General features: G+C 32.4%; 1 protein-coding gene across 4 annotated transcripts in view; it reads right to left on the bottom strand.

The window, feature by feature from the left end:
- Positions 1-9,587, bottom strand: part of Lsd-1 (lipid storage droplet-1) — a 34,154-nt gene extending 24,567 nt beyond the window's left edge. The window contains exons 1-2 of one of the 4 annotated variants that reach the window (XM_089639708.1): positions 9,435-9,587; positions 1,144-1,271 (exon numbers count right to left, since the gene is read on the bottom strand). In XM_089639708.1, coding sequence (XP_089495834.1) covers positions 1,144-1,271; positions 9,435-9,468 — 162 coding nt within the window. In that variant the 5' untranslated portion in view covers positions 9,469-9,587. Of the gene's footprint in view, positions 1-1,143; positions 1,272-1,465; positions 1,807-9,434 lie in introns of those variants that run through there. The other 3 variants (XM_089639707.1, XM_089639709.1, XM_089639710.1) reach the window with 3 other exon arrangements.
- Between the last annotated feature and the right edge of the window lie 2,575 nt (positions 9,588-12,162).

The following is a 12,162-nucleotide window of genomic DNA, read 5'->3' as shown; positions in this document are numbered from 1 at the left end:
CTACTTCATATAGTCTTTAAATGACGATGGAGGATGTGAAATAGAAGTGAAAAGAAGGACTTGCATGACACAAGACGCCATGGGCAAAATGTAAAAGAAATGGAGTGATAGATGCATAACGAAGACCTGGGTCGGCCCTGAACCAAATGGTGCATGACGGTAGTAAAAACCTCATAGGTGCTGTGAGGTGTTATGTATTATTAGCCCCTTGGCGCCATGATAAGTCGGCGCACGGAGCGGACTGCTTCAATTGCGCCAGCACAGGCCCGCCACGACGAAGACCACCATAATGATACTCGTCCGGGCGCCGATTTTTACCACATTTCTATAAGATGTGGAGTCTACGCTAAATAGAGAATACAAAAAATCGACCTACATTTTTATAAGAATATATACATTTTTTTCGGTAATTAAAGGATTGACAAAACTATTGGAGCCGGGTCATACATTAAATAGCTAAAATTAACCCCCTGTAGACCGATTTGCTTTCAAATTTGACCTAAAAACTTCGGACTCGATTTACTCGAAAACGAAAGCTCAAATGAAATACTACAAAATCGCACCAAATTTTATGTGGATTCACCATTTTTCCGCTTGTACATACTGCTAGTTTTTGGACACCGTGTATATCACAAGTGTTTTTATCTTCAAACAAAAACACATAAACTACCCGACCAACATTATTCTTTAACACCACTCAAGTATATTACGTATTCCAAAACATATTTTTAATTGAATTTTACACTGATATTATCTAGAATTTCCAAAGGTCAAATTGTCAATCGTAATATTTATTATTGAGCTCGAAGAGCTCGATGATTGTTATTCATAAACAATACAAGTCTATTTTTATACAATAATCAGTGGCTATTTGAAGACAATCGTTAGTCCGTTCTTTATCAGGGTAGGTTCTTATAAAAAAATGTTTTATTGCGCTAACGAACAAAATTAATCGAAATGATTTCAATACGTTTACAAAAAACATTTTATGATTCAACTCAATTTACTTAACATCAAAATAATTAATGATTTTCACTTCGTATTTCTGGATGCAATATGTATTTATATATTTTTTAAATATATTTTAAGAGAGAAACTCCACACGCCCTCCAACTTTGAATGAAAAAAAAACTTAATACTTACTCTCAGTGTGGTGTATATTTTTTCACCAAGTTCAATGCCGGTTTCTACGATTGGTATGGAGGTAATTCTGGCCACCGAAACTAGTTTCGGAAACCCTTTTTTTTCGCAATTTCCGTAATTATGCGCCACTGGAATCACAAAAAGCAACTCATATTTTAAACATAAAACAAAAAGAATAATGCTTCGAAAATACCCAATTATAATGGACACTAATTGATTAATCACTATTAAAATAAATTATAAATACAATGTAAACAATTTAAACGTAAATAAATTGAGATAAAGTTTTTGAACTTAAAATATAAAAGTACTAGGTATTAACTTTTGTGTTCGTTGCACGCCGCTAAATACGCTTGAGTTTTGCTTGAGAATGCCCCATTGCCTTTAGTTTTCCTCCCAGTAGAATAATTGCTGTAATAACTCCTTTGCGAGCTCTTTTGATTTGAATTCGACATTTTTCAAAAAATAAGAAAAAACGTCTAAACTTTATAAAAGCTCTTCAAAAAGATCCAAAAGTTCCACTTTTGAAATTAATTGGTGCCAATACAATCGATAAAATTTTTTTAAAACTTGATAATGCAATTGAATTCGATTCGTTCCTTTGCAGCCGCCAATTGCAAATGTACACCGATCGATGTTAAAATGTTAACTGAAAAGTTTATTGGCAACCTTCGCACCGAAACCCAGACAAACTGCAGATAGCAGAGTCATTAATATTAATGTTATTAATTTTAGATAACTTCAATCGATTATTGTGTTTTTTACCGACACACGACGGATGTTTACGCAAATCAGAGTTGAATATGAAACAAAATCTTTGTTAACTTCAAGTTACGTTACCCCATCTCGCCTCCCCTATGAGACTGCTAAAATTTTGTAAATATCTCAAAACAAAATTGAATATTAAAAATTAGATTTTAAACAATTTATACGATTGTAACAAATTAGCTTTTTCACAAAATTTTAATGGAAAGTAATGAAATGCGTTAAAAACTTCTAAAACCTGGCTGTACGCACTGCACACTGCAGTGCACCTCAAGGTGGTCATAATTCCACAGGACTGCAAATGTAGCTAGCAGCACAGTAGGGGTTAATGGTTTGTCTTTTTTTTTATCTCATTGAAAAATACTGACTTATCAAACTGAAAATAGTGTTCGCCTAGAAATTATAAACAAGTGAGCAAAAAATTGCGACGCTTTTAAATCACTTTTCGAGAGTGTTCGCTTTTGCAATTAGAATATTTTTTTACATAGGTTTTATAAATTTGAATTTACAAAAGCCTTTGAAGGAAGTGGTATCGTAAGTTACTTACATAAATTATTATTATTTTTTTTATTTATTTATACGCCCATTGGGCCTTTACATACATAGTTCATAAAAAAATATTCTGAAGATTGCAAGTTCACAAAAGTAATAGTAAAAATACATATAACCATATCCATTTAACATATTATAACAGCAAGTAAATAGTACAAAAATTAGAATATTCCTACTCCTGAGTTATACAGTCTTAAATTAGTTAATAAAAAATGTAAAGTTTATATGTAAGTAAAATAAAATTTATATATAATTTAAAGCAAGTAAAATACTGTACAAGTTTGTGAAGCTTTGGTATATAGTAGGTAGGGGTTATCGCTCGCCTGACACTGGGTATTAATTATTTATTTATGAATTGTATATGTTTTCAATGATTGAATCATCCGAATTAATTGATGTTTCTGGAAAGTTTTAAATCTTTGAAAACACGTTCACACAATAAAGCGCATTCGTCAAAAAATATACCTGTACACGGTGTCCGGACACTCGCAGTACAAGCGGGAAACTTACATCACACAGAGAATCCGAATAAACTTTTTTTTCGATTTTTTTACATTTCGATTTTTTTTTAAATTATCAATTTTATTCGGCAACGGGTCTTATTCAGATTGTAGCGACCAATGAAAAAAAACAACTAAAATCTTCCAATTTGTACTCGATTTACTCTAAAACGAAAGCTGAAATTAAAAAAAGCTGTACACAAAATCAATTCCAAATGTGCTATAGATTCACCATTTTTGTTGTTTGTTTTTGGGGTGTTATGCCGTGTTGCGCTAACTCCTTCTTTAGCCAACGTTTCGGACAGCGAAGATCACATCTTCGGATCTAGCGGATCTGCCCTGATGATGGACACTGCAACGCTGTCCGAAACGTTGGCTAAAGAAGGAGTTAGCGCAACACGGCATAACACCCCAAAAACAAACAACAAAAATGCTTTTGGCCGTGAGAATCTAAAAACTTACCTAGATTCACCATTTTCCCGCTTGCACTACGAGTTTCCGGATACCGTGTATACAAAACGCAAAATAGTTTATTCTAGGGAGGTATTTGTTTACTATGAAACGCTATAATTTTGCATATTACCTTACATGATTTTATTTATACGAACATGCCAACCGGTTTCGATACATCAAATTGACCTTATTTTAATAAATCAAATATTATGCTCATTCTTATTACGCGTGTTTGTATGAATAAAGTGATGCGCACGTGTGATTACAGTGTTGCATTTAATACTTTCTTCTGTAACAGTTTGTAGCCGAATGGTCCAAAGCGGCGGGTTCCGACTCATGCGTCTCGGGTTCCATCCCCTGTACACCAAGTCCTTCATAATTGCACTTTTAGCTGTTTACGATAGAAGTACGGAAAAATGAAATATTGTCAGATTTTTCGAAAACCGGGAAATTTTGTCTTTCTTTTTTAATTTGAACTATGTTTATATTTCCGTGCACTTTCGTCAGGATGCGTAAGGATGCACTTAAGTGCATAATCTATCTCAGACTGCGTTCATTTCTTCACAACCTTTCATTGAAGTCGTGACCTTTGACATGACAATCAATATCATATCAACAGGGTATTATCTACAGACATGTGTGAGAAACGTGCTTGACATTGCTTTGTTTTTGTTTTTCGTGTTTTTTAAACATTTTACTTACTATCCGTTTACTACTTTTTCTGTAATTTTTCCCTTTTAGATTTTAGTTATTACTTTTTACTTCTTAATTTTTAATTTTTGTTTTTTACTTTTTGCTTTTTACTTTTTACTTTTTTGTTTTTATTTTTAATTTTTACTTTTCAATTTTTCTTTAACGTTGTATGTTGTTGAACCCCATGTTGTGCCGTATATAATAAAATAAATTAAAATGTGATTTAAACAACTGCTGTGACTTGTGTAGAAGAAAAAGGTCTCAATGGAATTTATGGAATAGGTACATATTTTGAGTTGGGAACTTGAGGGTTCGATGATACTGTAGAGAAATAATAATGCTTTGCTAATTTATTTATTTAGAACCATTTTTTACGAAATCATCTCTTATGTTATGTATTTTTTTTTCAGTTTAATTTTAACTTGACCACACTTTTATGCAATCAATAAAAATCTGCATGGTTTGTGGCCTATGTTTTGTTTAAATTATTACCAGCATTGGTACCTTCTAGATCAGGGGTGCTCAAACTTGAACTGCTGACGATCTACTTCAATATTATTAGATTCCGATCGATCGACTCTGAGAGGCTGCAAGTATGTGTGATGCAGGATTGTCGTCTATGTAGGTAGGGTGTATCGTGGCGCAGGTATAAGTGTATATATAGGGACGTTGCATAATTGCATGGCCACGAATCCACATAGAATTTGGAGGAACGACAGAAATTAGTTCGCAATATGCATTTTTTTTAGTCGAGGTAGGTGGAGGTATGCACTAAAAAGTCAATAAAAAACTTATATTTATTAAAAATTGCAAGTTTATTGGTTCTTACAAAAAAAAACGAGTTCTAGTTTCTAAACTTAACTAAATAATGACTTCGGATGTTGAAGCGTGGCACTGCATGTCCTCAGCATACTTTTCATACGATGGTACGTAATTACCGAGTGCTAATCGCAAGCACGATGACATATGTTCGTCAGTTAGTCAATTGCGATATTTTGACATAATTATCTTCATTTCAGAAAATGCAGACTCGCACAAGTAAGTTGACCCAAACATTGCCGTCAACTGAAGGGCGATTTGCCTTAGATTCGGATATTTATCTTCAGATATAAAATACCAGAATTTTGTGTCAGATGCTGTGGCTATGAGATGTATATCTGATATTATCTGCAATGTTCTACAACACTACGTTCAGTAACTCAGTCCGCTACAAGCTACAAATAAATAATAAAAAAGAAGGCATGAAAAATGGGAAATTTTTATCGAGATCGACTCAAAAAGCACTCGCGATCGACCGGTCGATCGCGATCGACCGTTTGAGCACCCCTGTTCTAGATATTATATAAATTACTAGTTGTACCCCGCCACACGTTGCTGTGTTCCTTTCAAGAGCATTATCGAACTTCTTGAACTTTCTCCTTCCTTCCGGTCATCAATTGGGGTGCCGCGGAAAAAATTCAAGGAATTGTGAAGATAATAAGAAAGCAAATGGGAGCAGATGAGGGATAATATCAGTCACTTCTGTTTCATACAGAAGTATGGTGGCTTTCTAGCGGAAAAGTGCTTTTTCGGATTTACGAGCTAAAAAAGAGTCCCAGACGTTTTTAGAGGCCTAGGGTTCAGATTTTGCTTCTGTTTTTAAAAAAGAAGAATGGGTAGTAAAACTTGCATATCTGGCGGCCATATTCGCTCATTTAAATGAACTTAACAGAAAAATGCAAGGCAGGAATTCTTATATTTTAACGTCTTCGGACAAATATGAAAGCTTTCGCGCTAATATTATTGATCAGCCACGCTGTCAATGGTAATAATGAATTGTTTTCAAATGTCATGGCTGTCGATTCAGAAACAAAGTGAAGGCTTTGATAGTAAAACTCTTGGAGCTATTAGCAGAAAAAATGAACAGTTATTTTCCTAAGTGGGACCTATAACTTATGGACTGGGTACGAAATCCACTCTCGGATAACATTTCCCTTGGACACTTACCGATAAACGAGCAGGAAGAATTCATAGAGTTAAAAACTGATCGGGTATTAAAATTAAAATTTTCCAAAGTAGAGCTAGCACATTTTTGGCTACATATAAAAAATGAGTATCCACTGCTTTCAAAGCACAACCTACTTTTGCGAATTGGGATTTTCAACTCTCACTACTATTAAATCGAAAAAAAGAGAACGCCTGAGGACGATCAATGAAGAGATGAGAGCAGCCTTATCAACGATTGCTCCAAATTTTGATCTCCTGTGCTCAGTTAAACAGGCTCACATTTCTCACTAAATATCTTTGCATGTTAGGTGTATTGATTTTAGTAATAAATAAATATTAAATAAAAATTGCTTTTTTTCTTTGGTGTAGGTACCTCTAAAATTTCTTGATTTGATAGGTGTACCTTGAACACAAAAAGTTTGCGAAACACTGTTCTAGAGCATTCGAGAACCTTCATGAACATTCTGGAACCTTCCAGACGCAGTCAGCGGGCCAATTCTGAGATAATCTGAAGCATTCGCAGCCTTCCCATAACAAAGCACATTTTTGTCACCCACCTCAGCCACCCCCACCAAACTCTCTTACTTTCGATGTGACACCAAGGGCTATCTACCTCCATAACCACCGGTAGGTGGCAGTAGCTGGTTGTGAAGAAAATCAGGCGGGTAAGGAAACACGGGTTTATTTTTTTAATATATATTAGATTAGATTAGATTACGCCGTACCTTTTGATAAAACTAAACTTAGATAAACATTTTTTGTTGTTGTTTGAAAGACGTTCCTTTTACGGTTCGAATACACATGCGAGCTGAATTGCCGAGCTGAACCTCAACCTATGGGAAAGGAACGATGCAACCGCATATAGCGCGAAACGCCGCTTGCAGTTGCAAGTTCTTTTCCCGTAATTCGTAGCTCGGCTCGCGTTTTGTTTTCATGTATCTGTACCTTTACGTAATTTTTTTGCGGTACTGTTATCATTTTGCCCGGTTCACACAAGTTCATTAAAATTGATAGTAAATTATGAACAACACACGAGGCGGATGTTGACAAACTGAAATATAATATCTTTTCTTACATGTCGCAATTGTTATTTTAAGTTTATTGTTAGGTAAAAGTACATCTTGAATATGATTTTTTTTCAGTTTGAGAAATCAAAACTTACTATATTTTCGTATGGAAAATGACCAATCAACTTTGTAAAAATTTTTTTTTACTAGAAATGTATGAACGCGTAAAGGAAACAACTTTAAAAAATACAATATTATACCTAAGGTTATCTGTGACAGTTTCACTTGATTATTTTTATGGCTTTCTTATACAATTATTTACAAAATAAATAAAAACTAGTTTTTTGCTTGAAATCGAACGTTTCTAGACTCGGAGTCAAGCGATTTTAATGCCTATTACCTACAATATAAGGTATACCAAGAATATACACATTTTTGGCTTGTAGCTTCCTCTTAAACAAGATCAAAGCTTTTGAAATACGACTACCGGACATTGTAGTGAAAAAGAGCTGATGCTAGGATAGTTGAGACAAGAGGGCTCTGAAAACTGTAACTCCCAGAACACTCTATTGTGTCTCTTTGCCAATCAAAAACGTGGTGAATAAAATTGGCCTGCGTCGCGTTGAACATAATCACACTTTTTTTATATTTATATTAGCTCCAGACAAGAGGACCTTAGGAAAATAATTTCGGTCAGGGCCTATGTCATCTTTGGCGATGCCGTGTGGAGGTTTTTTTTAGGAAAAGGAATCGTTATTCTTACCGTCATAGTTAGAAATATTAAATAAACGGTGTTAGAAATAAAAAAATACCAGTCTTTACATTCAAACATAGAAATTAATTACAGAATAATTAAAACTAAACCAAAGGTTCCGATCGCAAGTTGAAAAAAATTTATGATACTTTGTGATTTTTTTATGAATTATTTTTATGACAAAACTGAGGTAACTATAATGTATATAATACATGTATCTAATAAAAAGTGAGGTAACTATATTAAAAATCATTTATCTAGTTAAAAGTGGGGTAACTATGATGTTTATAATACTTTTATTTAATAATAAGTGAGGTAACTTTAACTTTTACAAAACATTTATCTAATAAAAAGTTAGGTAACCATAATGTTTATAATACATTTATCTAATAAAAAGTGAAGTAACTTTAACGTTTACAAAACATTTATCTAATAAAAAGTGAGGTAATTATAATTTTTATAATACATTTATCTAATAAAAATGTATTTTCTTCGTTATCAGTAATTTTAGTCCACTTCTAATAATTGATGTTTGATGTTAAAAATTTCAGTATTGTAAAAATTATATGTTTATTAATAATGAGAAATTTTGAAGGCGTATTTCTTCACCTTTCAAAAACAGTTTAATTTTCGGATACGTTCAAAAATATTCCAATTATTTTGATTTTATTGAGAAGCTGAAATACACACAAGTGCCAAGTAATTTTGTGACTAATACAGAAATGAATTAGTTGGTTTTACAGTTTTCTGTGTTACCTACGTAACTCCAAACTTACTCCATTATTTAACACAAAACTAATAATAATATCTTTTTTGAGAATTGCATATCATTGGCAATATGTAGATATCTTCAATTGCAACGGAAACGATTATAAATTCTCTATTATTAGTATTATAAATGAATTAAAAAATTTAATCCAACTAAACCAAACCATATAAAATGTAAAGATATATTATGGAGTATCTTCTGTAACGATCATACTGTTGTTGTAAATATTGTTATAAATACATGGTCTTACTAAAAAAACGTGGTGTAATTTTTATACAAAAGGTAAACAACCGTGCATTTGAAAAACTTACTAATTGAATGGTAAAATAAAAACTGCATTAAAATAATTCATGGAAAGGTACATAAGTTATATACATTGCTTATCCAGTCAAAGAGGGTAGTTTATCTGTTGTGTAAACTTCAAATAATAATAATTTCTCATCGAATATTCAAGGTATTTTAAATGTTCCAAAACGAACAAGAAGATATCGTTAAAACGAATACCCTTTAAGAAATTAGATAAAGTTACCTATTAGATTTTGTATTCGAAACATAATTTAGTACTTAAAACTGCAATATATTAATTTCTAACATGAAATAAGTTGCTTACCATGAACATTTTTGGTCAAAATGTCCAAAAATTTCTGAGAAATCAACATTACAAAAACACAATCGTTTTATTTATGGAGTTTGCAAGAAAACTGTAACCTCACTTTTTCTTCTGTGAGATCACTAGGATTGAAATGCAAACGAATTAGACTGAAGGGTTAATTTCTCTTAAAAAGGTTAAAATATCAATTGAATGCACTTACTCTTTTGTTTTTTGGTACTATCTACTTCCACCATTATTTAAACTAGTTCCAAATCGCTAAATCAAAATGCTGAATAACAAACTGCTGAATCGACACAAGTCACTGTTATTTTTCAATGGACCAACGACAACTCTCCAGTCAGAGTTAGACTGACCAACTGATAAAAGACCTCAACTTATAACAGTATTAACACTGTTATAAGTCTTTATTATCTACTTACAATACATACATGTGAATAAGGGGAAACTGCGGTCAACTGAAGCATTTTTTGAAAAGGGTTTTGTATCAGGCCTCTAGGAGGTTATAATCACGCCAACGTGGTCAATTTTACCACTATAAGGGGATGTTTGTAACGGTTCCATGATAACTCAACACAGTGACAATTCAACACACTTTTAAAAAGTGAAGTAAAGTCATTAGAAACGACGACAATTTTTTTTAACCTAACCTAACCTACATAACCCAGTTAATAAAGTTTTTTGTTTCATCACTTTCCATGACTTGATATAACTTTTTAAAGATGTGATGAATTATCATTGTGATGATTTATCCGGTTACCGTTTGTAACAACATCTCTAAACGGTGACCGGATAAATCATCACAATGATAATTTATCACATCTTCAAAAAGTTATATAAAGTCATGGAAAGTGAACAAAAACTTTATTAACTGGGTTAAGTAAATTAGGTTAGGTTAGGTTAGGTAAGGTTAAATTTTTTTATTTTTTCATCGTTTCTAACAACTTTATATCACTTTTTAAAAGTGTGTTGAATTGTCACTGTGTTGAGTTATCATGGAACCCTCTAAACATGTTAAATAATAATAAAACAAACCATGAGTGATTTTTTTTAAAGTTAAGTATTACTAATATAAACTTTATAAAATAAAAAATGGTTGGAGTTGATACCTACGATTTTAAGTAAAATATAAATGAGAAAATCTAAAGCACTTTACGTAAAGCTACGTAATTTTTTTTACATTAGCTCCACACAGGAGGCCCAGACAAAAAAAAATCCTTCAGAGCCGTGTCATCTTTGGGGATGCTGTGTGAAGGGTGGGTAGGAATCTGGTTGTCAATGTGTCCAGGAGTTTCGGACGTATGAATCAATACCTACCACTGCAGTGATATTTTGAGAGAGTCCGGCTAGAGATGTCAAAAGATTTCCCTCAACCAGTCCCTCCCGATCCGCCACGCAGTACGTGGGCAAATTCATCCGCCGCCAAGACCTACACCTCAACCCATGAACCCGAGCACCCGTGCTTAGTCACCAAACGTATTGACCACATATGGTGGCCTATGGCAGGGATGTTGCAGAGATAGTTATTAAATTATCTGATAAAAGCACAGAAAAAATAGTTTGATTTAATAATAAAGTCTAAAAAAAAAAGATTTTTTTCATATTTCAATGACTAATTTTTTGAATGACAATAATATAATACTAGCAGTTAAAAACCCGCTCCGCGGGTTTTTTTCTGCTAGGCCCTGCGGGCGGCTCTTCGTTGGGCTTCGCCCATTTTAAGTGATATTAACAACAGATACATTTAATAGATAGATATTAGGACATTCACAGAGAGAGGGTGAGTATATATATATATTGTTAAAACACGGAACAGGAAGGAGTTAATTAATAATAACATGCTAAATTTACGCATAATAAGAATGACAGTTGTTGGAATAAATTAAATTTTACGTATTTGTGATGGATTATTTCAAATGAAACACTATTATTGACTACATGTCTACAACTGATATTAACTGTTATCGTACCTAATATAATTAGCTCATAGGAGACTTGCAGTGCTTAAATATGTGTTACAACCGTCAATGTCTATAAGTTTAATCAATATCGTTTAGTTTGTTACAATTAAAGATAGTTATAACAAAGTTGACTTAAATAATAGATTATTACATATTGATTAATTGTACCCGTGTTTATGAATAAAATGAGGGTAATCATTTGGTAATTCTTTACCTACAACTGTTACTGTATCTAATAAAGTTTAAAGTTAGATTATATATACACCTTCATCAGGAGAGTAAAAATCTATATATGTATAAAGGTAGATTATTACAATATAGCGCCCCTGAGGTGATATCTCACAAAAGCGGCGCTATGCAAATTGTCCAATAAATAAATAAATATAATGTTTACATTTTATTGTGTATACACCGAAGTCAAAAATTAAATATAGATTGCAATTGGGAAAGAAGAAGTGGAAGGAGGGGGGAGGGGTAAGAGTAGGCTGGGTTTTTAATAATTAGGAATTACAATATCGTTAGACGGGAAAGACCAATTAAGTGGGAAAATATTTAAAATAGAGTTTATAAAAAAATATTTGTTATTATATCTGCTTTTATATTAACATGTTTCCTCATTTCTAAAATTTCAAATGAATTATTTATTAATTATTAAAAATTATTTATAGTGAACTATTTTAAGACCTGAAAAAAACAAATAGAATATAACCATAAAACAATATATTCATAAGACAAATAGCATTTAATAACGATTATTCTAATAAATTGATAGTTGAAATACTAAATAAAAATAATTAAACATATTCTCTTCAAACGGTCTTTCTAAAGATAGAAATAAACAATGGCGTAGAATTCTGCTTGTGGATAACGATACTTCTAAAATTATATATAAAAACAATTCTGGTACTATTCAACTGGCGTTTTACACTAATAACAATGCAGAAATATATTCTTAATGATCACACTTTC

Source organism: Hesperophylax consimilis, chromosome 14 (genome assembly GCF_061612785.1).
Source record: "Hesperophylax consimilis isolate HC1 chromosome 14, BYU_Hcon_1.0, whole genome shotgun sequence".
Lineage (NCBI taxonomy): Eukaryota > Metazoa > Arthropoda > Insecta > Trichoptera > Limnephilidae > Hesperophylax > Hesperophylax consimilis.
This window is presented reverse-complemented; position numbering and strand designations above follow the sequence as displayed.